General features: G+C 35.8%; 1 protein-coding gene across 3 annotated transcripts in view; it reads left to right on the forward strand.

Moving 5' to 3' along the window:
• The window catches only part of NECTIN3 (nectin cell adhesion molecule 3), a 70458-nt gene extending 46011 nt beyond the window's left edge, over window positions 1-24447 (forward strand). Inside the window, exons 6-9 of one of the 3 annotated variants that reach the window (XM_074898900.1) lie at window positions 8510-8648; window positions 9973-10054; window positions 20865-20927; window positions 21462-24447. In XM_074898900.1, coding sequence (XP_074755001.1) covers window positions 8510-8648; window positions 9973-10054; window positions 20865-20927; window positions 21462-21638 — 461 coding nt within the window. In that variant the 3' untranslated portion in view covers window positions 21639-24447. Of the gene's footprint in view, window positions 1-3390; window positions 5966-8509; window positions 8649-9972; window positions 10055-10697; window positions 10739-20864; window positions 20928-21461 lie in introns of those variants that run through there. The other 2 variants (XM_074898910.1, XM_074898891.1) reach the window with 2 other exon arrangements.
• The last annotated feature ends 1743 nt before the right edge of the window (window positions 24448-26190 follow it).

A 26190-nucleotide genomic window follows, 5' to 3' on the forward strand; every position in this document is an offset into this window, starting at 1 on the left:
AGGATACGCTGCAGGGAAATTGTGAGATGGGGAAATGTAGTGTTTGGGGACATGAGACGTATTGGGTAGTCAGATATCTCTACTAAACCTAACAGTAGAAACTCATCTGCCCAAGATAAATTGTTTGTATTTCAAGAGCTGGGAAAACTGCATCAAGAAGAGTCATTTAAGGGAGAAGTAAAAATACCAGACTGAATTATTGAAAGTTGGTAATGACTTTCCTGGGAAACATCTGGAAAATAAGTAATAGAGGGAAAACTAAGCATACTGTACGAGGGTCGTGGTGCTTTGTGAAGGTATTGAGTTTCAACTGAAGTAAAGAGCAAGTATTACTTAGTAGAAAAGTACCAAATCTTTTGAAACAAACTAGGAAAACTTGGCTTCTCTTTATGTATGGAGGGAGCTGATGGGTTTTCTCTTTCATACCAGAAAATTGGTTTCTTCAGTTAGGGCTCCTAACTTATTTTAATAAAGGTGTTAGCTATGTAATAGTAGAAGACATGTTGTGGGAGTCTTCACTTGTCCTCATCATTACTACAGTGTATATGTAATAAGGATTTGAACAGGTCACAGAACATAGTAAGAGATAAAAAAGGGAAATTGAGATGCATTTACCCTAAAACCAAAATTTTTCATAACTTCTGCCACTTTCAGTTTCCTAGCCAACGTGGATGCTTCAATATATTGTTATGGTTTGTGCAACAACACAAGGCTACATCAGTGAAAGGTGACAGCTGTTAAATGTTGGGTCATAAGCAAAATGTTAAAGAAAATCACTAGGAAATGGATGCTTTTGAATAAAGTGCCATTTGAAACAATATCGAAATGATCTGCTTTTTGCATGTGGAAAGCATTAAGAACTCAAACAGGTACAGGTGATGACATGAAATGTTATAATTAAACAGCTTGTTGGTATGAAAGACTATAGTTGAGACAGGAGTGGCTTTTTCTTAATTTGGAGATAACATTTGAGATGTGATTTACAACCAAAATGTTATGGAGTGGGGGTAGGGAACTCTGGCATTCCTGGTCTTAATATTGTTTTCTATTTGGGAAATTTGCTTGGTGCATGAAATAAATAAGTCTAGTTTTACCTTTAGAAAGGTTTGGGTTGTATCAGATGTTAACTTCCCATGTTCTTAGTTATAATTGGTCTTATAGAAAAGGAGGGTGATTTTAATTTTCTCATTCTTCAATAAAAGGTACTGACACAAATAGATAGTAGGAGTATTCATGCTTATGTATTGTAGAAATACATACAAACACTGAATTGGTACTACGTTTGCAATGACTAAGATTAATAACTAGTGCTTGTAGATAATGTAGCTGGACAACCTGACAACTGGTGGATGAAACAGGTTTTGAAGGAAAAACTTTTTGTAAAACACTGGTATTTTAATATATTAATAATAGAGTGTGATTGCCACTGTTTTTCACATCTGTGATGGTTATACTTGCCAGGATGCAAATACTACATATGTGTGAATACATATTTTATATTGTGGATGTGGCGGATGGGACTTAGACATCAGTATCAGAGGGAAATAGATGAACAATTACAAAGCCAGTTTTAAAAAAAAACCAACTATATATAGCCTGGAAGAAGATATTGCTGGTACTGTCTGAAATTGTGATTTAAGCTAACAAATCTTGTGTCTAAATCAAATACCTTTTCAAGGAAGAGGGTTTTGAGTTTAACTTCTTGACCTATGGATTTGTGGTACATGGGAACCCTGGTAAACTTGGATTCTGTAATCTCTACATCTTTGTTAAATTAAACTCACTTTTAAATCAGTTTTTACTAAAAATCATAATCTGAATTCCTCATGTTCATTTTAGTAGTGCATCTTCCTTGTTCAGTTTCCTATCTTCTGTCAAATTAATTTCATTTATGTATAGCTCCCTAACAAATCACCACTTTTACATGGTCAAGTACTATAACTATATGCTTTGAAAATCTGTGTGAAACTTCACTATGTCAAGCTTAAAATGTTGCGTTCAGCAGTGAGGTGCAGTCTTAAGTATGATTTGTAGTGGTCATGACAAATGTGGCAATTCTGTCTAGTATGAGAGAATTGTATGGCTGTCTCTGAATAGTAAGATTAAAAATAATTTTTATAAATCTTTAAAGTTACAATTTGTCAAATAACTGGAAGCTTGACAAATCTCCAGTTCTATCTATTTTACTTTTTGTGGTGGTAAATTTAGGGTGCCTCTAATACGGTAGTAGTAGTTACATGAATCTTGCTTATGGGTGTTTAACTAAATACTATGACGTAATGACCTACTTTCTAATATTCTCTCTAAAAGATTCAATCTATAATAACATGTTTAGTGTCTGTTGCTTTACTGATTTTTAAAATTACCTTGCATTGGGTGAGGCAAAATCCAGTTTTTATTCAGTGTGGTACAGAAATAGATACTGGAGTTGCCTTGTAACGTTGCAGTTGACTGGGATAATCTCAGGAGGCTTTCTCAGTGTCATCACTTGCAACCTTGACATCAGTACAGATGCATACATCTCCAGTATGACCTAAGGAACAAAGGAAAAAGCTGAGTGCTGGAGAAGCTTGGTATCTAGCAATTTCTTGTTTGCTTGCATAACCTGACATGAAATCAGTTGATATTTTATATTGAAGAATGAATATGGAAAATTTTTTGTGCATAAGTGATCAAATTGTTTTTAGGAGAAATGCATAGAAATAATTTTTACTTCAAATGTTCCAGTTCTTTTAATTTTAAAAACCTGAAAGCTCCTTGCTCAACTTAAGTGTTATTTTGAGATTAATACATGCCATTTTTAACTATACTTTCACTAATCTCAAGGTGAACCCAAGTAAATTGTATTAATGCAACAAATGTTTTTGGAGAGAATAGCTTAAAAATCAGTAGTTCATGTGCTCATGGTTTTTCATTCTTACACTTGGTGCCCTGAACAATTTCTGAAGTGGGGATTTAATGTGGAATAATTTAAGCTGTGACATAACCAATTAATTTGATCCAGTATTCCTAACTGCTGGCTGGAAAGATGGAGGACTACTTGGGTTTTTCCTAATAGTGTTCTTCCATGGGTGAGATAAAAAATGGACTATGAACAGTGAACACTCGAGCAGAAAGTTCCATCTCCTAGCTTTGCAGAGAGCAAGATGTCTGCTTAAAGATTATTTTTTTCTCCCCATGCTTCCTATCCAGCTACAGCATGGCTTAAAGCCACACGTAATGAAACTAGTTCAAAGCCTGTAAGTAGCGTCATGAACTTGAGAATGAAAAACTATTCCTGTAGAACATACCCATCAACTTTGCTTTCTTATAAACCTTTAACTGATTTAGCTTGCATTGACATTCTGTGCCTTTTCTGTGTCTTGTCTACTTCTTTGCTCTTTCCATTAGATCCTCCTACTACTACCACTCGACTGCCCACGGTTCCCTGGCATCCTTCGACTGATGGCATCACAGGTTTAGCAACAGAACCTAGAATAATAGATTTCCCAACATCAACCTTGCCAGCAATGCAGGAAGACACTTGGGGTACCGTCATCTGTAGTGCGGTGGGTGGGGCTCTCTTCCTCATACTTGTCAGTGTTCTGGTTGGAATTATCTGCTATAGGAGAAGACGGACGTTCCGTGGTGACTACTTTGCTAAGAACTACATTCCACCATCAGACATGCAAAAAGAGTCTCAAATAGATGTTCTTCAGTCAGATGATGTGGATTCTTACCCTGACAGTTTAAAAAAAGAAATAAAGCATCCAATGGACATCTTAATATCTAAAGATTACTTAGAAGATGCTGAAAAACCAGAGTGGAACAATATAGACAATATTAACAGGTACCAGGAACGTTACGAAAGACCAATGGATTACTATGAAGGTGGAACATTGGGAATGAAGTATATGGGTGGTGAATGTTACGATGACAATGAAGAAGACTTTGTTTCTCACATAGATGGCTCGGTAATATCTCGGAGGGAGTGGTATGTGTAATATCCACTGAAAACTAAATGTGTACCTACAGTTCATTTCATTGGCTGATCACTTTCAGATTGTTTATACTTACACAAGAGGAGGAATAAACTTTTTGAAACTGATTTTTTTTTGAAGGTTTTTATATTGTGACTTGACACAATGGAAATATTGAACTAGGGAAAATATATTTGAGCTGCTTTTTTTCCCCAATGCTGTACTACTGTTTAAGATTTGAGTTTTAATGCAGAGTGCTTATTGGTCTCTGTCAGAGGCAAAAAAGGCTAAATTAAAGTTGCCATTCAAAATTTTTGAAGAATAAAAAGTGGCTGTCTTGGCTCTCTAATTTAAAAAGAAGTTTACCGAAGGCAATGATCAAATATAATCTTTTGGGGCTTTTACTTTGCAGATTAAGTGAATTACTCCAATCTAGATACCATCCATGGTAAACTTACTGCTTCTGTATAGCAAATACTTTACCAATTAAAATCAGTTACAGCAGAATCAAAGCTTTAGGTTTTTCTGCACAAAAATTAATACCTCTTAGCATTTTAATGAGCCTTCTTGTAACTACATACTTAAAAGAAGTCATTGCACTGAAGCTAAGTTATGAACAAAATTTGGAGGAGTAACTGTGTAAACAGGTCAAAGGCTTGTCTTTGAATAAGATGAAAAAATTATTTTTTTATAACCATTGATTTCTAAAGCTTATGCTAGTGTCTGTATAATACAGTAAGATACTTTGTTAGGCCTGTAGTTGGCAGGATGTGAAATCTCATTAATGATTATAAGACTCTTTGCAAGTACACAGGATACAATTTTAGAGACCTGTTTCTGAGGTTTTGTGGGAATCTTACCATTGAATTTGGAAGCTGGAGAATTGGGCACAAGTAAGAGGAAAACTTTAATAGATTTTGAAGCTGGAGGCCAATACAAATTTGCTTATTTTTCCCAGGTGCCAATAAATATTAAGCATGCTAAGAGGTGTCAAAGCATTTGCTAGAATTTTTATGGCCAGAAGTTAAAACAGCGGTTTTACGCTGCTTATGAATAAGTTACAGTGCTAGCCTTGAAGAGGGTAACTAGAATTTCAGATTATTAGTAGGGAAGTGTACACTTGCATTGCTACTTCATATAGTGAGAACACACTTTCCGATGGTGCAACTACAGAATGTGAAACAGGAGTTAAGATAAATTGTGCAGTCTCTGTACCGCAGTGGATTTGTTTTCCTTGCAAATAATTGATACTGATTTAACAACATGTTCTTCAAAATTGTATGTAGGACATCTCGTTTGACATCTGAAGTAGTTCTACTTTGTCTTGAGCAGGTTCACCAGACTAATTCTGCTGATTATGTAGGGAGGAATGAAGTAAGTTTTAGATGAATTACAGAACAATGATAAACTCAGAGTAGTAGGTCCTTTGAAGTGCCATTTTTAAGTGTTTGGCTTGAGAAAATGAAGCTGATAAGGCTATTAATATTTGAAACCTGAAACGGGGAAAAAAGTCTCTGCTACCTTTGAAATTAAATAGACTGCATTAATTACAGCTGCTTCATGAGCATTTATGCTGGAACTTCTTTTCTATCCTCATGATCTTTGGTAGCTTACAGCATTTAGAGCTTCACAAAAATAGTTGTATTGAGCGTTGTAGACAATACACTGTGATTGCATATGACTGCATGTCTTTAAAAAGGATTAAGACAACAGCTTTATTTGAAATTCAAATGGAAAAGCTTCCCTAAATAACTTAAGTTCATGTTTGGAATAATGGAGTACTCGTATATGATTGACCAAAGTCTCAAGAACAATAGCAGATGATATTGTGTGTATCTGTAGTTTGAGTGCAAACACAAGGAAAGGAGTTCAGTTTCTACTAGAAGGTTCTGATCCAAGTTATTTCTGGAATAAAGAGATCATACCTCTCTTCAAATAAAAAATACTTTATATGTCATCTTTAAAAGATGGTGTTACTTGGAAATAAACATAACCATAAACCTGTTCTCCACATGGGATATCTTGCTTTTGTCTCTGTGGATTTTTTGTTTTGATTTTTAAAAATATATATATATTTAATTCCTATGGGTTAAGAAGTTGAAATGTTTTGAAGTTGATAATAGGGATAGGACTACGCGTGTTGCAATGTTTTGTACATTATGTCTGCTGTAAAAAGAATTGATTGTAAGTACAAATGGTTGTTGTGTGAATAAACTTTTTGTTACATTCTGGAACATAGATAGTGTTCAAAAATGTCTGACAGATATGTTCTTAAATTGGAGATGAAAAAGCATAATAAAACCAGGGGCTGGGTAGAAGGAGCTAAAGTTTTTAAGCTGTTTAAGATGGGCTTTTTAGCATTTCCTCTTGGAGACCCTAAGCTTGTAAAACGAGTGTCTTCAGAAACTATTTTTAGAAGTATGAACCTTGAGAATGATAAATAGGGATAGCTGCTGTCCAAACAGTTTCACTCTAAGCGCAGATGATACACTATCTAGGATTCACATTCCTTTTAAAAAGAATTCTTTTTTTTTTTTTTGTTTTCAGTTGCTGTAGCTCTGTTTTAACAATATTTCTTGGAGTGAATCAATTCCCATCTGTTTCTGACCAACTGGTGGTTAAAATGCTGTGTAGCTGGCACCACACATCTTTGGTGCGCTCTGGCTTGTTCAGCATGGAATGTTAGTCTGGGTTTCTGATTGTTGCTCGGGTTAGACTGATAGAATTTTTGTGCCTACTTTTTTGCCAAAGCAATTCAAAAAAGCAAATTGAGTCCTGTGGTAATTGTGCTACAGTTCAGTTTGTGTGTGTTGTTACACAACTTGCTGGGATACCGCTGTTTTTCCTGGTGTTCAGAGGTAAATGGGTGGCTATCGTCATCTCACCCGAAAGGGGATTCAGTGGCTGAACTTAGTGAAAGCATACTACTTTATGATGTTTCAACAGCAGGATTTATTGGAAAAGAAGGCTGGCACAGTATGAAGCAGTCAAGAAACTCTTCCGGTGTAATCACAAGACCAAAGTGTCCTCATGAATTCTGGAGCTAACGGCATATATTAGTTACCTGCAGCGTTCTCACTTAAACAAGAGGACACCCAGTGTAAACTAAAATTAAGCCAATTAAAATGCAGTGGTGAAGGCAGTCTTCCACTGATTCATGTGCCCGTTCATAATTCACAGGTTCTGCTGATGGTTCTTGCATATATAGACTGGTATCTAACAGATTAAGTGGAGCTTATATCAAGAAACCTGTTTTGTAAAGCAGAACAGTGATCACTGAAGGTGGTATGTTATGTTTATCTTCTGGAGTGAATTAGCTTCCTGCAAGTTGTTAATCTATGACTTTATCCATTAACTTTAAGGAAGTCACAAAAAATGCTTATCTGAGTTTTGGTCAAGGTACTTAAACATACCTGCACGAGTGATCCGAGGGAGTATTGCTCTCAGGTCTTTCATATGTATCGAGAAGACAGGAATCCCTGTATCAGATTGGCAGTAAGGTGGTTTGTTTTGGTTGGCTTTTTCAAAATAAGGGATGAGAAAAAAAAATTATTTTGTCCAACTTTCCAGCATACAGGCAAAACAGTATTAGATTTATGAGTAATTGATAAAATATATTGCATAGGTTTTGGGTTTTGACCTGTGAATAGAATATATAGCTGAAGAGGCTCCTAAAATTTCCTCTGGTAAGAGGTTAAATAGAGGATGGTCATGTGGTCTTTGGAGAAACACAGCATATTATTTCTGAAGGAAAATAGCTGAAGAAAACTACATTAGAAATATGTTACATAGAGCTGTGTTAATTTTCATTAACAGTTAATTTTGCTGTTACCGTTGTGATCCAGTAATCAGTGTAGATCAGAGCATTATTTCTGTGTGCTACCTGTATTTTACAGGCAGAAGTTTTAGAGAAGCTAATGTGAATTATTCAGATTTTGCAACTTCTTGTTAAGCCTGTTGGTGCAAATTTTGAATCTGAGATTGATGACACTGAATTAAAGTATCCTAACAGGTTTCAGAGTTTTCAGATTTAAAACTTATTGAATTCTTAGCATAGTGAAATGGGTGACCTTTGAAGACTGACAAGTTTGTTAATTCAGCATGAGCTGTTAAACATTAGATTTGACAATACTGAGGTCAAAAGAAAAAAATTTCTGCAAAATTCAGTGGCTTTAAGGAAAGATTGCCAATAAAGCCATAGCTGTCTATCTTTTTGAGTCAACACCTCATTTACCCATGTAAGTGCAAAGCATGTGTTCTGTAACTTCAAATTGCCTTGAAATCGGAAATAAAAGCATGCAGCTAGTATTACTAAAAGTAGTCAATGAAATTTTTTGAAATCGTATTGATGATTCATGAGCTCTCTTAATTCAACCAGTTTTTCAGTTGGGTGACTGGAGCCAATACTGCAAGAATGCTAGTGCAGGGCAAGGCATTCTGTTTGGCCATGGAAGGAAGAAACATGTCTCAGAGCAATGCTGAAATAGCTTATTGGAGTATTGAAAGTATGTGAACTTCTTAAAGGTGTAATCTGTGCTATCACATTGCAGATGTGCCATTTAAGCAGACATCTTCTGTTGCTGTAGCAGGGGCTGTGATTGGAGCAGTCCTTGCTCTTTTTATCATTACCATCTTTGTGACGGTGCTGCTGACCCCGAGGAAAAAAAGGCCGTCTTATCTTGACAAAGTGTGAGTATATGTTGGATTTTTTTTTTTTAGTTCAAAACAATATGCAGAAAGTGTTCTATAAAGGAATTTAAATGTCTTGAGTTTTCTTAGCAGCTGTTCAGCTGTCATAATTTTAGGGCTGTATTTTCAGAGTAGACAAATATAAAATCACTTGCATTTCTGAAAAAGAAATGAGGAAGCTAAGAATTACTTCAGAGGTAGTATAATTCTCTTCAGAAGTTTCCTTGAAAGGAGACTGCTCGTCAGTTAGAGGGCAGGGGAGATGTCTACCTTCACTGATGCCATAGACTACTAGTTTATCATAACTACAGGTCTAACATGAGAGTATATTGATCGAGCTTTGCAGAAGTGAAGGACTGCTAAGCTTTATCGTGATAGGTAGGCAAAGTGAAGCAAGCAGCCATGGCCATGTGTGCATAGAAATGACATGACTTAATGTCCTTTCTGGAATGTTCGTTGTTTGAAGTCCCTGCACAGACATGCCATTTACTTTTTTTAAGCAGCCAATATGGTCAAACAAAAACAAGCAAACAAAAAAGTCTGAGAAGATCTTGTCAAAGTGGATGATGTCTAGACCCTGTTTGGAATATGCATAAAAAGTGATGATGGCTTTGAAAATTTATAAATAAAAGTCTTCACACATGCTGTATACAGTTAACGCTTAAACTGAAGGAGAAGTGAAAATGTCTGTCATGTCTGTATGTACTTAATGAGGAGTAATATAAAACAACTTAGTGTTTAGCATAAAATAAGTTTCAGCATTTGAGTCTTTTGAGCTAGCAAGACAAGTGTTTTCCTACAATTAATTTCTAACATGCTTAGAAACATTCTTAGTTTCTCTTAAGTTCTGTAGCTGATGCATATTTATATGAATAGTCTTAAACATTTGATTTTTTTATAACTATTTACTTTAACTGAGAAAGTTACAACAGAGAAATCTTGCATGTAGTAATTGATCGTAGGGCTTTCCCAAAGGCTTGTCAAAGAAAGGCTGTAGTAGTAAATGTCGCTCAAGCTGTATCTCATAAACTAGAAATGCTGATAGATACCAGTAGTCCCTACTGTTACTTAGCTAGAGTGTGCATGGGGAAGTTCAGTCTACTTAACACCTTATAGGATAAAAAACAAATTATAGGAGGTGCTTTTGTACAAAAGTGGGGCGCTGAATTATTGCCAGTGGTGGATGTGTGCTTGCTGACTGAAAGGTGTGTTTGTCCTCAGTATTGAGTGTTGGATGACTTGATAGCTAAAATAAATAATAGCTGACCATTCAGATAGACTTCACAAACACGACGTGTCATATTTCATTCTTTCTTTACTACAGCATTGACCTTCCACCCACTCACAAACCATCCCCGTGTGAGGAGAGAGCATCTTCTGTACCACAGAAAGAAGCTATGCTTCAGGTAAGTGATTATATACATCTTAAATTGAGGTAGGAAAAGTGTCAGCTTTCTTTTATTATGTTAATTTAGTCTGATTTTGCTTTCCTGGTAATACGTGGAGTCTTCCAGTTGTTGGCTCACAACCAAGGGTTTTCCCTACATACGATATCTGAATTTTACATCCTTGATGTTAGTCATTTAACTTAAGGTCATAAAGACCTCAAAGGTCAGGAAACTGGTAGATAGATCCTTTTTGTATCTCTAATAGTGTTTGACAGACTCTGCTGCTCTTGAAGTAGAAAAAGCTATACTTGAAATTCTGTGGTGATTAAGAAAACATACATAGCTTTAAAACAATCTTCATATGAGGAGACAATTATACGTGGTGAACTTTTGACTTCAGCAGCAGCATCTTCCTTGCTAGTAACAACTACTGTTCTTTTAAGCTGTTAAGATTTGGGTGGTGGGGTTATATTTGAATTTGGGCTTTGCCATGGCTAATCTACCAAAGTATGGTTTTGATTCCCAGTGAAGATCACTAAATCGCTTTTTAATGCTTGTAATTATGTAACTTCTAATTTTATTGTTTTTCTTGAATTTATCAACAACAAAAGACTCTGTACTAATTCTGTGACAAGTACTTGAATTTTTAGCATGCTTTCAGGGGTAGCTTCATGTGATCTAAAGTAATGCTCTCCAAACAAGACAGCAGTAGGCAATAAAGTTCTCAGCATTTAGCGTTTGTGGGTGTGGTCTGATACAACAGGATCACAGAGATACACTGGAAAACTAATTCTGGCAAATGAGACAGTTGAAATGAGGAGCAAGGAAGGATAGGGCTGCCCTTCTTAGCTACAGTATGGCTTTGTACTGATCAGAGTGTTTATGAAACTCCAGGTGAATTCAGAAATTTTGTTTTGCATGGAGCAACACAGAAGGAACTTAGTCGTGGGAGATGGCTTCAGTTAACAGCATTGATTATTACACCATATAAACTAGTTTGTTCATGAAAACTATAGCCCCTAAACTGTGATTTTGATTTTTTGGTATATATTAAATCAGTCAGATTTTTAAATATCTGCTTACACTGAAGAAAACTTTAATCACCTATCAGTATTAGTGAGAATTTGATTGTAATTGTTCTTAATGGGATTTTTGTTCCATCTTAAATACTTTGTAGAAATAATGAGATTCTAACTGCTGATGTGCTGAATTATAAGACAGGTAATTCAGACAATCATTTGTTTATAACAAATACTGGTGTTCCAGCACCTTTGCAGGTTTAAGGATCAATAGAAGCCTTTTTTTGGATAGAGGGATGCCCTAGGAAAAAAATCTTCACCTTCAAGATGGATTTTGATGGAGTTCTTAGTAATACTGGAAAAATTCTTATCGATTTTCTTAATGTGATTGCTGGTTACTAAAGCTCACCAAATATGAGTTGGTGATAAAAGTTTTCTTTCTCAAGAAAGTAATGCATTAAAACACAATTGTGTATTAGAAATATTATATTGAGTAATACTTGCTAATACTGTTGCTGAATGAAGCAAGAAACTTTTCTGAGATCCCTGCTACTTTAGTAGCAGCCTGATGATTATAACATGAAGGGATAAAACATTTGGTTGGCAACAAGCATAATAGGCTTTTGTCCTGTGATTTTGGAGGTGGTATAGCACATAAAATGATACAAAAGAGACAATGCTTTTCTGTGCCCAGCTTGGGCATCTTGGGCTAACTATGCAATAACTCTTCTGTTACTACAGTGCTCAACAAATGCGATATTGATGAATCACACTTTTGTTAATACATTCCTATGCTTTAAGTATTATGGTAAAAGATTATCTTGCTTATAGAATCAGATGCGTACTACTGTGTTATTCGTGCATCTTAGTGCTGCTAGATGGCAAAATGACAACAAAAGGGAATACAATTATTTATTCTTTATAGGGCTACTCATAAAGTGTATGCCGTACTGTTTTCCTCTGTGGAACTCTGCTGTCTTTGAATTCTTTCTTGATATTGCTTACTGTGGCTTCTGTTAGTGAATGCTTAAGAACTAAGAAAAGCTGAAGCTGACTGTAGACTTTGCTGAACATATAATAAAATGTTTCATCTAAATTTATTTTGTAAATAAAGACCCTAAACAGACTGAATCAAATACTTGTTTCCCTCGAGCTGGATAAATACAGTTTTAAGTTGATTTGGGAAGGGAGGAGAGAGATCTCATTCTTTTTCAGGCTAGATGTTAACTATGCTTTATTTTTTTTAAAAAAGGGATGTTGGCATAACATTGTTAGTGTACCTGTTCCTTTTCTCTTCTGTGGAACTCCAGAACTGAAAAGAACTGGATCTGGAGACTGACTGTTCCTAGCTGATACTACCTATAATCAACATGTAGTTTTTGTTATGCTTGAGACAAGGGCTTCTGCTTTATCTAATAGAAGTGTCAGAATACCAGCTTTAGCCAAGAAGTGATTGGTTGTACTGTTTTGGCGTAATAAGCCAATACTTGAACATCTGTAAAGAGATAAAAGCAAGTTAGCAGCCTGTCACTGTGTATTGTCCCGTTTAACTAAAAGTCTGTACTAGCCACATAATTTATGTTCCAAATGCTGTTTGAACTGCATTGTCTAGTCATAAATGAGAAGCATGCTGGTGAGCCTCTCTAGATAGTTCAGGTGTAAGCAGCTGGTTACGCTGACAAGAACTGCAGGTGAAGTGTCACTGCATTGTCAACAGCAGTAGGTGATCAAATTCAATCTGAGCAGAAATGGTAGACTACACGAAGGTGTAAAGTAAAGTTAAAGGAGAATAAACTTAAATGGTGTCTTCTGCATACTCACAATAACTGAGGGTTGAAAGTGAATTGATACAATTTAAGCTGATTCTGGGAAGTTGTTATACGTAATGTGCAAATTTTTCAATCATCTTTCTGGTTATTGTTCAAATCGTGCACTGTAGCTTTTTTGGGATCTTGTTAAGTATTCCAAATGCAACTGTATGAGCTTAAATTCTCCTTTTTGTATCCCAGCAGTCAGTATTTAACTAGATTTTATCCATCTCTGAGTATATGGATGTTGGTATTAAAATGAAGGGGGATGTTGGAGATATTTGATAATACTGGGTAGCCAATGTCTTTTCTCCTTCAGATGTGGAAGCTTTAAGTATCCATTAGCATTTACATGGTAATGTAAATAATAAGCTACATGTATGTAAGTATACCATATAATTGAGAACTCAGAATAGTTTCTCTGTGATGGTATTTGCAGATACCAATTTATGTATTCATTCACTTGAGAATTGAGAAGAAATGGTTCACTTATGGCCCTAAAAATGTGAGGCAAGAGTCCAAAACATGGGAATATTAGGTGGAATGAAGGAAAAATGGCTGTATAAATAGCTTTATTTACTATGAAGACTGTAGGTTCGTCTTTAAATTTTTTTAGCAACAAAGCTACTGCTTTTGTCTGGGTGGCTTTTTAATAATTGTTGTCACAGAAATATGATTCTGTTACTCAGAACTCTTTTTTTGCATGTAGTGTGAAAGAGCCTGAAGGTTATGTCCTTAGCAAGAGAGGGATCTCTGCTTGACAACTGAGTTTTGGGGTGCATCAAGAGGAAGTTGAGCAACAGAAGAATTCCAGTAGCTTAGAGGAATTTCTCTGTTGCATATATGAAAGAAGTGGGAGAGGGGGCGCTAATGCAGACAGTCCTTTGAATTATTAGAGTTTCACTATATTGCAAAGAATATATCATAAAGAAGCAAAACTTATTTACTTGCCTAGAAACGTGACTGAGATCAACAATGAAGTCTAGCTTCACAAGTGTTTCTGAAGGAAAGAGGAAAAAATGCTGTTCTGTATGATGCAATACATAAATGTTCAGTTTTTGAAATGTTCAGAAATTAATATGGCTTTTTTTTGTAGCAACGGAAATAAAAGTAGAGAAGGGAAATATAGCCCCACAGGTAATTCTGTCTGTGAGAAGACTGACTTAAGACTTGTAAGAATACCTCAAATACTTAGCCAGGCAACCCTGTCAGATGCTAAAGCTGTGTAATGATAATATTTGTATTCCTGTTCAAAACAGGAAAGAAGATAGTGAGATTGTATTAGCACAGTTAAAAGCATGTAAAACCATTTACTGAATGATGATATTTCTGGATCAAATTTGAAAAGATAACCCACATTACTTTTGAACCTAGCATAATATTGATTCATTTATAGATTATGGCGCTCTTGCAGTCTTCTAGTTTTTACCTAATGGTCTTAATACAGGTAGGAATGTCTCTTCCTTGATGAAAAGAGAAGCATTATTGTTATAATTTGCATTGGACTGAAAAGTTGTTTAGGCAAACAAGATTGAATGGAAGGAAGCACAAAATGTGCACAGATAAACTCATCTATTTTGATAAAGGATCTTACAGTAGAAAAAAAAAAAACCACACATTAACCAGAAAGGGACTACAATGAGGCACAAGTTGTTTATTAGTGGACGCTTTTGTAATGGGATTTTGAAATTGGAAATGATGAGAAAATGTAAGATGAAGATGTTGGTGAGATAATTGGTTTAGGCTTTCAAAAACCTGTTTGAGGAGGAGCATGTTTAGAGTAAAACTCAACGCTTTTATGAAACTGCAAAATGTAAAGGTAAGACAATGAAAACTATTGTAAGTATCAAAGCACAAAACCCCATAATATACCGTGCCCTCCTGCATAGAAGCACTGTAGCTCAGCACCAATTTCTTTGACAGAACCTAATGATTTTGGTTCTGTCACTTGTTCCATGGCAGTAAAACATACAACTTCTTTCTCTAGTAAAGGTGTTGTGTTTTCATGCCATGTGAGAGATGAGTTCCCTTGTCTCTGGTTTTAACTGAGTAAATGAGCCCACTGGGACTTCCTTCTCTGGTGTGCAGTGTTCATCTAAATCATGTCTAAATCTGTTGTTGGTAAAAAATCTTGAGCAGGCAGATTTTTTTTTTTTTTTTTTTTTGCTCATGGACCATTAGCTGTTGGTGATGATGTGGGGGTTCTTGTTCCCCACGTGTGTTTCGCCTTCTTGTGTGGTGAATTCACACTCTTAACTCGGGTATGAAAGAATAGTGTCTCATTATGGTAAGTGGTAAATCACATATTCTCAGATTTGGTCTGCAGACTTCATTCTAGGACTTGAGAAGCAAAAGCAATATGGCTAAGGGTGGGGGAGAACAACAAATAAGCCTGTGAAGACAATGGAAAATAAGTGCTGGAGGAGTGGAAAAAGTAGAAGACATAAGATTTTTTAACTCATTTGCAATGCATGTACAGGTCATGTTAAAAGTTAAACTCAGAATTGCTTCAGAACTTGAACTAAACAAATGTGGAAATGTAAAAAGTTAAGGGGAGGAGGAGAAAGGAGTGAAAGATTAGTGAGATTGAGTTCTTTATGAAAATGTTTTTGAAGGTACAAACATGAGTGTATGACCACTGCAAATGTTATCTACCTCTATGAATACTTGTTGGGGGTGGGGATGGTGGCGGTTCTGCTGCAAGACCAGCAAATTAGCTACTGTACTGCTACTCCTGTGAGGCTGTTGGGAAAAGTAGGAATCACAAACCAGACCCAAATATGCAAATGTGTAAAAGCTATTGCTTTAGCCTGTTGTTCCCCGTACTGTCAGCTAAGTGTGGCATAGCGAGAAGAACTTAATTAGAATTGAGTGATGATACCATAGTGTAAGCTGTATCCTAAATCTTAATTCTCAGGTAGTATTATTGCTTGGTGTGATTAAAATTGGCCATTCTTTAACTCAGGCATTTGGTGATTAACTGCATGTTTGGAAATAGCCCATTTCACTAACAAAGTTACTCCACCATAATGGTGACAAAGTTTTTGAAAAGGGAGGTTTCAAAGCTTCTGTGTGAAGTAACTGATATTATAATCAATATAGTTCTGTCTAATCTAAAAATTATGGTGTTACAACTTTTTATAAGTAAACTACTGCTCATGTAGAATATCGTTTATAGTTAAACTGATTTTTAGAAACAGAATTATTACCCAAAATTTACGCTAGTATGTCTGAAATGGAATATTGATGTGTCACTAGTATGGTTCCATAGGTCTGAAAGTTGCTTGAGGTTATGAAGGGATTAAGTGAGCTCACTGGTGGAACTTGGCAAATGATTGATCACCACACATGTGTTGATTTATTCTGTGGTGGGACTCTGAGGGTATGTTTCCACTCAGTGTGAATAGGAATTTTTTGTTACATGGGAAATCCATAGGGATAAAACATATGAGTATGTTAAATGTCAGCTTTTTAACTGGACAAGGTAAGAAACACCTTATTAGACTCAAAGCAAACAGGGATCAAAGTGTTATTTCTGAAATGATTTAATGTATTGGCTCTTGATAATATGATAAATATACCACATCTACTACAGTATTAGTGCAATACACTCAGACCTCTGTTTACATTGAAGACTTAACCAGTAGGGGTTTTCAGATGTTGTTTCTAATGTTCAAGAAAATATTATTTGCATTTGTCTTGAATGAGACTTTAAATTATTACTTAAACTTTTTTGCTACTGAACAGGAAGGGGAAAAAATTCCTAGTTTGTAATGTCTCACTTGTATGAAAGTCTAGAATGGACAGCTAGTTATAGTTGTTCTTCCATTTTCTCCCCATAGTGTCATTAGTCACTAGTATAACTGTAAAAATACTGAGTTTACACTTTTTTAGTGAAGTGTTACTTCCCGAAAAGGTTTAAACAGAAAGTGATTGGATCAAAACTGGCACCTCTGACAGTAAGCTGACTCAATTTTAGGAAGGTTTTCTACTCATGAGGAAGTGTGTTTAGTTGTACTAAATCTTCCCTGGAAAAAAATACCTTTCTTTACAGAGATGCAAATGTATAGTTGCAGTACAGATTTTCTTTTTTAAAACTAAAGTTAAGAAGAAAAATAAAATGCAACATTTAGATACTCTTCTACCACTTTTGATACAGTTTAAAACTTAACAGAGAACTGAGTTCCTTGGGATTTGAAAATAGGTATTCAGGTGTGCTCTCTGTAACATGTGCAGTGTATTTATTAGATGGAGTCCAGGAAAAGGGCAAGGAAGCACTTCTTCCTGAAATGGGTAGAACTTTGTCTCCTAGATATAACCGTATTAGAGGTAAGTATATAAACATACACAAAATGACAAGTTACGTTCTAATTAATGGTTTTACAAATAAGTTAATTGAGTTTTAGTTTAGCTGTTTGGTCTGTTTGGGAGGTTCTTGTATTGCCTGTCCTCTTGAGGATACGGTGTTCTGCTCTTGTTTTGTGCTTTGGTTGTTTGTTTAGGGGAAGATAAGTGAGACAGCTCCAAGGCTGGGTTCTTTTGCTTTGTCCAGATTCTAACTTATTTTGCGTGCTCAAGATGTGTATATAAGTTGACCAGTGCTGTAACTACTAATTGTATGGAAATATTCAGCAACTTTATGTGGGCAGGTGTTGAAAATTATGACCCATTTGACTTTAGTGAAGAAAAGATCACATCCAACTGTTCTTAGTCTGAGTAGGTTAATTACAAACTGTACGCTGTTTGTATTCTGTTCTAATATGAACTCCGTTCCAGAAGTGAGCTCTTGATGTGATGGTTAGCCTTGTTCAATGATTTTTCTTCATGCTGTTGCTATTAATGCAGTGCAACTGCCCTCTCTTTTTGGAGATAATTACAGGTACCATATGTTCATCTGCTCTTTGTCTTCCATTTTGTCATGTAATCTTATAACTGTTAAGACTGTTCTGCTTCTTCATAAAGCTTCACCTTTCAAGTCATCACTCTGACATCTCATACCAGTGACTGCATAACCTCAAGGTACATGTTTGTTCCCTTTGGCTATGCCTGAGCCTGTTGTCTTCAGTTACTGTAATGTTATTTCAGCTTTTTGTCTACTTGGTCACCTTGAGGTTGCTGATGGCAAAGCAATGGTGAAGCTGTGAAATTGGCTAATGACAGACTGAAGCTAAAACAAGCAGTATTAAGGTGCAGAGTTGTCTGTTTTCTGAATAAATCTGATACCTAGTAATTGAAGGCACCCTATACTTGATGCAGATATACTTAATTTTATGTTACTGTGAAGAAAACTACTTTTACTTACCTTCTTTACACAGCATAAGCAGGAGAATTGCTCATTTTCTAGGAGCTGAGCTATCTTTTCCAAAACAATCCCAGAGGTTGGTAGAGGGTTGATTCTATAAGAAAGAAGATGACTGAGGGAGAATGGATTGGAGGTCTTGAGCTTTACAGAGTAAGCTCTAGGTTGGTGGGGGAAACTGCTTAGTTGAGAAATGTTGCTAGTGGATCGTAAGTCAAGCAGTAAAAGTCACAAGATACTGGTAGGGAGCAAAATCTAGATGCCTTTTGGATCAGTGTGGTAAATTACTTAGACAAGCATCTATTCTTCCAGCAGCTGCTGAATTTAGTAATAGTCTGCCTTTTGAGGTCGGACCAAATTTCCACTTTAAGCACTGAAAATATCAGAAGGTATGCAGGGCACTTTAACAGTGTTTATCATGATTGGTACATGAATAATGACTGAAGGAAACAATTGGCCATTCTGAAAAATTATGTTCTTCCTACTAAGTGAAGGACTCTTATTAAGAACAGAAAGATACTTCCTCTCCTTCAGCTAAGACCAAGATTTTTCTGTTGGGTATTAGGAAAACTTGCTAGTAGAAGAACAGAGAAGATAATAGACTACCTGGGAAAATTATTTGTGGTCCAAGCCACTTTTGAATAGTATCTCCAAACACTGCTCATGCAAGACATAAGTATGGGTGATTCTACTTCAACAAAACGCCTGGATCAATTCTGGCAGAAGTTCCTTTCTGCCATATTCTTCTAGCTCACTTCCAAGAGCACAGTAAGTGTGCTTATTTATATGCCAGTAGTGCTGTTTTTTTAACAATAGAACATACCAATAGTAATTCCTGTATATGTGCATGTTAACCATACATTGTTAAGCTGCATGTAGCTCATTTTTCTTCAGGCATGTACAATGAGCAAGACTTCCATCTGGTATTATTTCTTAAAGCTAGATGATTTCAGCCTAGCTGGTTGTGAAACATTTGTGTACTTGAATATTGGTTTAGTTGCCATTAAGTATATACTAAATAAGCCACAGCTATGGCCTCCTTAAAACACCGGGAGTACTAATATTAACCAAGTGTCTCAGAAGTGACAAGATAAAGAAACTTTCTAATATATTTTTGTCTAGAAGTGTATGTCTTCACTCTTTAACCCATACCTACTCTAATGGACAGGAGTAATATCTGTGTTATGTACATTTTTTATACTCGTAATTGATAGTGCATTTGTTCTTTCAAATTGAGGGTGCTTCTGTCAGGCCAAAGCATAGTCCCACTGGTGGGAATGTTGGTGTTCACGATGTGTATTCAGGCTCAACTCATTAGCTCACAAAGCTGTCACAGAGCCCCTGTATGTACAGGAACAGTTTTGTTAGGATATGTATAGGAAAGGCATAGGTAGGGCAGAGAACAACGACTGCTACCTGAGAACCTCTGGTTTTATTACAGAGTTTCTGGGAGACCTGATGAAGAGTTAAGTGAGAGAGACCTCAGATGCTTTGATCACTAGATCACTGTCAGCTCTAAGGCCTTTTTGTTACCATAGCGGTGATATGGTGCTATTAAGTTTTGAAACTCAAGCAGTCTGTAAAACTGTGTGGATCTTGCTGGTGAGATTGTTCTTTGAGAATCAACAAAGGGTGAATAACTGCAAAAGAAAGTGACTTTCTAAGGCTATTTTTTTAAGCAGGAGAGTGAATCAGGCATCAGGACCTCACAGGATGGTAAATTGGGGCTTTTTTCCTATTCTAGCATAGACAATGTTCTAAAGGGCTAATGGGCTTAAGGAATCAAGCAACGGTCTCCTATTCAAATTGCAAAACTTTCTACTGTATATGGCTATGTTTTTATTGGCAAGCCATATTGAACAGCAGGAGCAGACCTGTAGTTGACTTTGAGATGTAGTGTGTTCATGCATTGCATGTTTGGGGGGATTTTGCTTCCTGTTACCTCTTGTCCTGTGAATAGAATGCTAATAATTCCTGATTTACATCTAGCTGTCGGGCCTTACTAGACTTCTGAAAGAATATTTTGGAGAGTTATAATTTGAGAAACAGGTTTAGTAAAAGTTAGTGGTAAAATATCTAGGCGGTGTGGACTGTCAGTTGGAAAATTAGTCAGCAAAATAAACTTCTGTAGACAAGTTATAAATGGTGAGCATAATTTTACTGAAAAGCATTTCCTTTGTTTTGTGTAGTCTCATTAGATGTTTTTGAATATTCAGTAGTAAGTACTTTGTTTAATTTTATCAAATTAAGAAACAGAAACACTCCCTTTGCTCTCGGTAGTGTACAATTAAATTCATTTTCAGTTAAATACTTTTGTTCAATATCAGACTCGGCATTTATCCATATGCTTGTGCAAACTTTATACTGTAAAAGTGATTTTGGATTTTATGTTGTTTTAAACCTGTGGCTTATCTAAAATCAATGTCATGTTATAATAAAGGGCTTTAATCTTTCTCAAACATGCTTATGATTAAATGAAAAAGTCAAAATTAAATATGTGTAAATAAGACTTCCTAAATTGACAAGAGCATCTTCTTTTTTCTGCCAGAGATTAGCTTGTAAGAAGTATTCTAAATGGTGGTCAGTTCAGGCATTGCTCATGGCAGAGTGTGTTTTGTGACGGCTAGCATTTTTGTATAAACCAAACCTATTCTGCAGTGCTGAATTTTGACTTGTTACCACTGTAACTTTTCTTCTTTCAGAAAGAACATTTTGCTTTGCAAAACCAGTACAGAGAGAGAGATGCTGGAAACTTGCAACACATGGTAAATAGTATGGCTTGAATTCCTTGGTTTCATCTTGTTCCTTAAAATAAGCTTATAAGGATGTTCTTCATGAAGGGCAAAGCATTTGTCCATTGTAGTCAGTAGCCATTGAATGTGTGAGTTTGCTATCCATGAAGTGGAAAGAGTCAATCTCATTTTAATATCCTGTATTTCCTAGATAGTTTTGCGGATTAATTTATATACATAAAGACTAGAACTTTGAAGTTCTAGTTGACTAAAATAGCAAAGCACAGGAGTGCTGACAGACTTTGTATTTTGTGTTTTGCTTACTAGATTTCTTCAGCCTTAAAATCTAACCTCTTTTGAAACAAAAGTATGAGCTTAACTCTGAGTAGGTTCTACCACTTCCGTCATACGTCTGTCAGTGATGGGAATTCTTAAGTTCATGTTTCTTGATTCATAGGGCTGTTTTGGAAATCATGCACCTTTTATTTTGCTTAAAGCTTTAACAAGAATAGGAATTGCAGGTCTATACATGAACTATGAAACTGATTACTAATTGTATGTATTTAGAAATCTGTGAATGGAAGGCAACTTGCTTGTGAGGCTGAAGAGCCACAGGAACAAGAAGGTCTTCAGGATATGTATCCTGTTTATCAGCAAACATACTACAAAAATTGGAGCAGCAGATACCCGCAAAACTCAGGACCTGGAAGAGTCTACATCAATCCAAGGGAGCATTATGTATGATTCTATACCCACATGTCTTAACTTGAAGATATGAGGGTTTTAATACCTATTGACTCTATGACCCCTATGTCTTATTGGCTTTCATCTCTAAAATATTTTGGTTTTTTTTCCCTGTTGGAAGAAATTGCATGGAGATTTTTATATAGGTAAACCCTGTGGAATTTAAGGCTCTACTTGCTTTCTTTCTAGCCTTTGGTATGTATTTGTTCTTGTAGTAATGGCAACCTGCCAAAAGAGTTTAGCTTTATTAACCTTCATAGTCATAAGATGTATAAATTAGATGGATTGGTCGACACATGGCCAAAGGTCATGTCAGCTGTTTCCCTGATTATTTCTGCGAGCATTCTTACTGAATGGATATTTTACAGTAACCTTCCCTATGTAAAAGTGAGCAAGTAGGTATGAGCGTGACAGTTGAATCCCTGGTGACATAAACAGTCTCGGGCTGATAGTAATTTTTTTCATCTTAGACAACTTGGGATAAATATCACTTTGACTGGCTTTAGCTATTGATTTCTTAACTAGCTCTACCTCTCAGTCAAATGAGCAACGAGACTACCTCTCAGATACTGACTTGCTGTTTCATAACCTATGTTGTGTGTCTTCCCCCCCTTGTTGAAAGTGAAGCAATTTCCTTACACTGGAAACTTTCTGTTTTATATTGATCCTGGATGTCAGTTGATGTACTTGGTGGTTGTAGTTTCACAACTGGGAAACTTAGTTGCAGGAAGTAGATGACTAGGCAGTCAAAACTTCCTGAAAGTGTCTTATGTGTAGCTGCATCTTACTACAAGTTGCTATTGAGCTATTTTTCCAAGTATGACTCCCATGTTAAATCTTGCAGTGTTTGTTCTTGCTTGGTAATAAATACATTTCATGTTCTTTGGTTTCTTCTCATTTTGCAATTATACTGCCTATGATGTGTTCTTACGTCTTAGCAAGAAAAGCAAAGCTTCAGTAGACTTAAGGTGGTTTTCAGCACTGTCGTTTAATCTTAACCAGTAGTGTGCAGTAACTGGAGAATGTTCTGATATTAGCAGTCCTAACAGTATTCCTCATGAAATTTTGAGTGTGTAATGGCTGAAAAATCTGCTCAAGATATTTTAGAAAAATAAGTTTTTCCTCTGGAGTAAAAAAATAAATATTTAGTGACTAAAAAAATTTCTATATAATGTATTAGTGCTGAAATGAGCTCACAGGACAATCTTAAAATATTTTAAAACATCAGGAAATAAGACTAAAATTTGCTGGAGGAACTTAAACCACTTCAGTGTATTCCATACACCCAAGTACAGAATAGTGTTTTTCAGTTAGATGACCTGAAGACAAAATGTTGAGGAGGAGGTCTGTGTCATACTGAACTGGCTATTTTTACAGAATTAAACATTACTTCTGCAATATTAGTGTTTTCTCTGCAGATGATTTGATTTTTCAGAGGGAAGTGTTGTAGTTGTAGAAGCAGTAGAATTGAAAGCTAGTAAAGTGTGCCGCAGGCAGGATGCTGTTATAAAACCTGTATTCAACCTGCATTCATCTCCACCATGGGTAAAGTTAATGAGATTTCTTTCCACAATAGGGTTAGATAAATATTTCTGATTTGTTATAGGTAGCAGATAGAAGATTATGGCTTAGGTGCCCATGTTATGGACACTGTACAAGTAGACATTAATTGTTCTCTTGCTAAGCAGTTTTGTTATATGGTGTGGATGAAGTTGACAGCTGAAGCGATGGCAAAGAAAAAGGTTGGATATAACCTGTTCCTGTGGAGCTTTCTTTGAACTACTATCAACTTGCTTTTCTGTTAGAGACTGAGCATGTTCATGTCAGTTGAGCAACTGTTTTCAACTTTAAAACCTTCTCCTGTATTTGAGATCTAAGGAAGGGTTTGTGTGCCCCAAAAATGTATTTTCCAGTAATGTCAGTTTAAGCACCTATCTCTTTCCACAAGACTTGTTTCAACTGTCTTTATATCACTTCAGCTCCAAAACACATCTATTACCAGAACATGAAAAGAAAACTGTTGGCCGAATGTTAAATAAAAAATACAGAATGACAGAACATCAAGATGAACTACACTGCTTGAGATAATTTGACTAATATCACCGAGCAAAATTTCATGCAAAAAATATTTGGGTATACATTATAGATTGGTTCAAAATGGTGTTATTGTGATAATGCTTCCTCTACATTCATTAGTACAATGCGATGTTGATCAGGTGATCATTTCAGTTCCTATTATGTTGGCAGATGATGTAAAAAACCAATTGTTTTGGGTTCAGGCCTTGTCTACTTTTTTAATTCTTATTTGCAGATACATTTTTGTTTGAAGAGTTTAAACTTTGGGGCAAGGAAGGAGGAAGGAAGAATGCTATCAACAAAGCTGTAATTGCTTTTTTGAATTTCTGAAAATAGCTTAAGAAAAATGTAGTCTAACTACATTCCTCAAGTTATATATCAATAAACTATAGAAAGCTTGAATTGTAAACTATTAATCAGCACATAGTTTGCCCTAAAGTCATTAGGGAAATATGTTATTGTAGTTATTGACAGTGAGAAATGGGATTTTTGTAATCTGTTCAGGGATGTTTAGTGTTAGCTTTTTGAAGTTTTACTTGTCTTGCATGTGGCTGGATTTTGGGGGAGGGGATTTGGCTTAGAATGCTCTGAAGAGAACAGAGAAATGTCTGGTGATTAGGATTTCCTACAGAAAGGAGTATGCATGTAAAAGTAAGCTTGATCTGCTTTTTTAAGATGTAGAAATGTTTTTTTATTTTTGTACATCTTCAAATGTTTGTATTTGTATATTGGTTTAAATAAAAACATTCAAAATAATTTCTTCACCTGTTCTTTAGATTTAAGATTGCTTAAGGTATGGAAAATACGTCCACTTCCTTGGTGATACGTTTCTTCCTCTCTGGTTGTATATGCAAAGTATGTGGTTTTTCCTAACAGTACCACTTTTGAATATCGGTGGTGTTGGATGCTGAAATGAAATTAAATGTCCTTTCAACACTTGTTTTATTTAAGAGGGGGCATGTAATACTTTGTTAAAATCCAGCATGTATGTAAACTGAACACTCAAAATCACTTGAGGAATGTACGAATTGAGGGGACAGTAGTAATTCACATTTCTAGCTTTGATAAATATACTTGTACTCTGCTCAAGTATATTTAAATTCTACAAGCTAGTCTGATTATAGAAAATGTGAATTTATTTGTATGTCCAAAATATTTGTGGATGTAATACAATAGGAATCTAAGAAAATGTACTAACTGAAAGGGAAACACTTAACAGGAGATTATTAAAGGCCTACTGCATTGGGTATCCAGCTTGAGGAAAGCCCAGTAAAAAGGTGTGATAATTCATGGAAGAGCGGAGAGACAGTTTTCACCTTCAGAGTTCTTGACTTTAGTTGCTTTCTGGCAGTGTAACTGCCCTTTCCTTCTGAGTGATACAGATTTGGGTGCAGAATGCTGTACTGTTTTATAGGTAAGTGCTCAAAATACAGTATAGTAACTCCTTTGATGCTACAAACCTGAAGTTACTCTTTTTTGTATCTGAACCACTGTGCTGTTTGAAGTCTCTGCATGTGAGTGCTGTAGTAACAGAGCAGATAAATTTGTTTTGACAATTTAGGTCACTTCAGAGATTACTGACTGGGAGAGCTAAAGCTAGAAGCAGCAAAATGGCCTTGATAGTTCTTATCTGCTCAGCTACCACCTAGTGAGAGATGGCCTGGGGTATTTTATCCACTTGTGGTGTGTGTCCACAGTTTTTGAAGACATTTCTAGTTACACAACAATGTCATCAAAACATTAAGTTTGAGATTAATCAAGCAGCCTGCATTTTTAGTGGAGTTTCAAAGCTGTTGCCTGGTTTTATATAGCTGGTGGTATAGATCCTTTGAATATGGGGAAGCTTAGAACCACCTGCTTTGTACAGAAGGACATAAATGACCTGGCCAGTTGTGTGATGGTAGGTAGATAGTTATGTTCTAGTGAAGTGCTAAGAAGTTATGTAAAAGTTATGGTAAGGTGGTGACAATTGGTAAAAAGCAAAAGCTGAAGAGTGGCTGAATCTCAACAGGATAACACATAATAAAGGTTTTGATTTATTCCCCTAAGGAGGTAAATGGGTTAGAAAATTCAGTGGCATTAAAAGCTACCAACCTTGTTTGGTTTTTTTTTTTTTCTTGCTGTGCAACTGAGGTGATCTGAAAATATTCATGAGCAGTGGAAAAATTGCTGCACAGGAATGACTTTGCTAAGAAAGGACTTAATTGGAGAGTACTTTCTCTAAGAACTCTGGCTTTTGTAGTTTAGGCAACTTTTAGGTTATGCTGTTCAGCTCTGCTTTTAATATCACCAGATGCTTTGAAAAGTAAGAGGCCTATGGTTTGATCCTTAACCAAAAACTTGACTTGTAAAGGAGCCTTTCTGTCAAAATACTGATTCAAACTCTGAGTTCCTTTCTAACAGAAAGTAAAGATTTTTTTTTCTGCTTTTTATTGAACAGTCTGGTATTGTTCTTGGTCACTAATACCTTTAGCGA

This window comes from Athene noctua, chromosome 1, assembly GCF_965140245.1.
Source record: "Athene noctua chromosome 1, bAthNoc1.hap1.1, whole genome shotgun sequence".
NCBI lineage: Eukaryota > Metazoa > Chordata > Aves > Strigiformes > Strigidae > Athene > Athene noctua.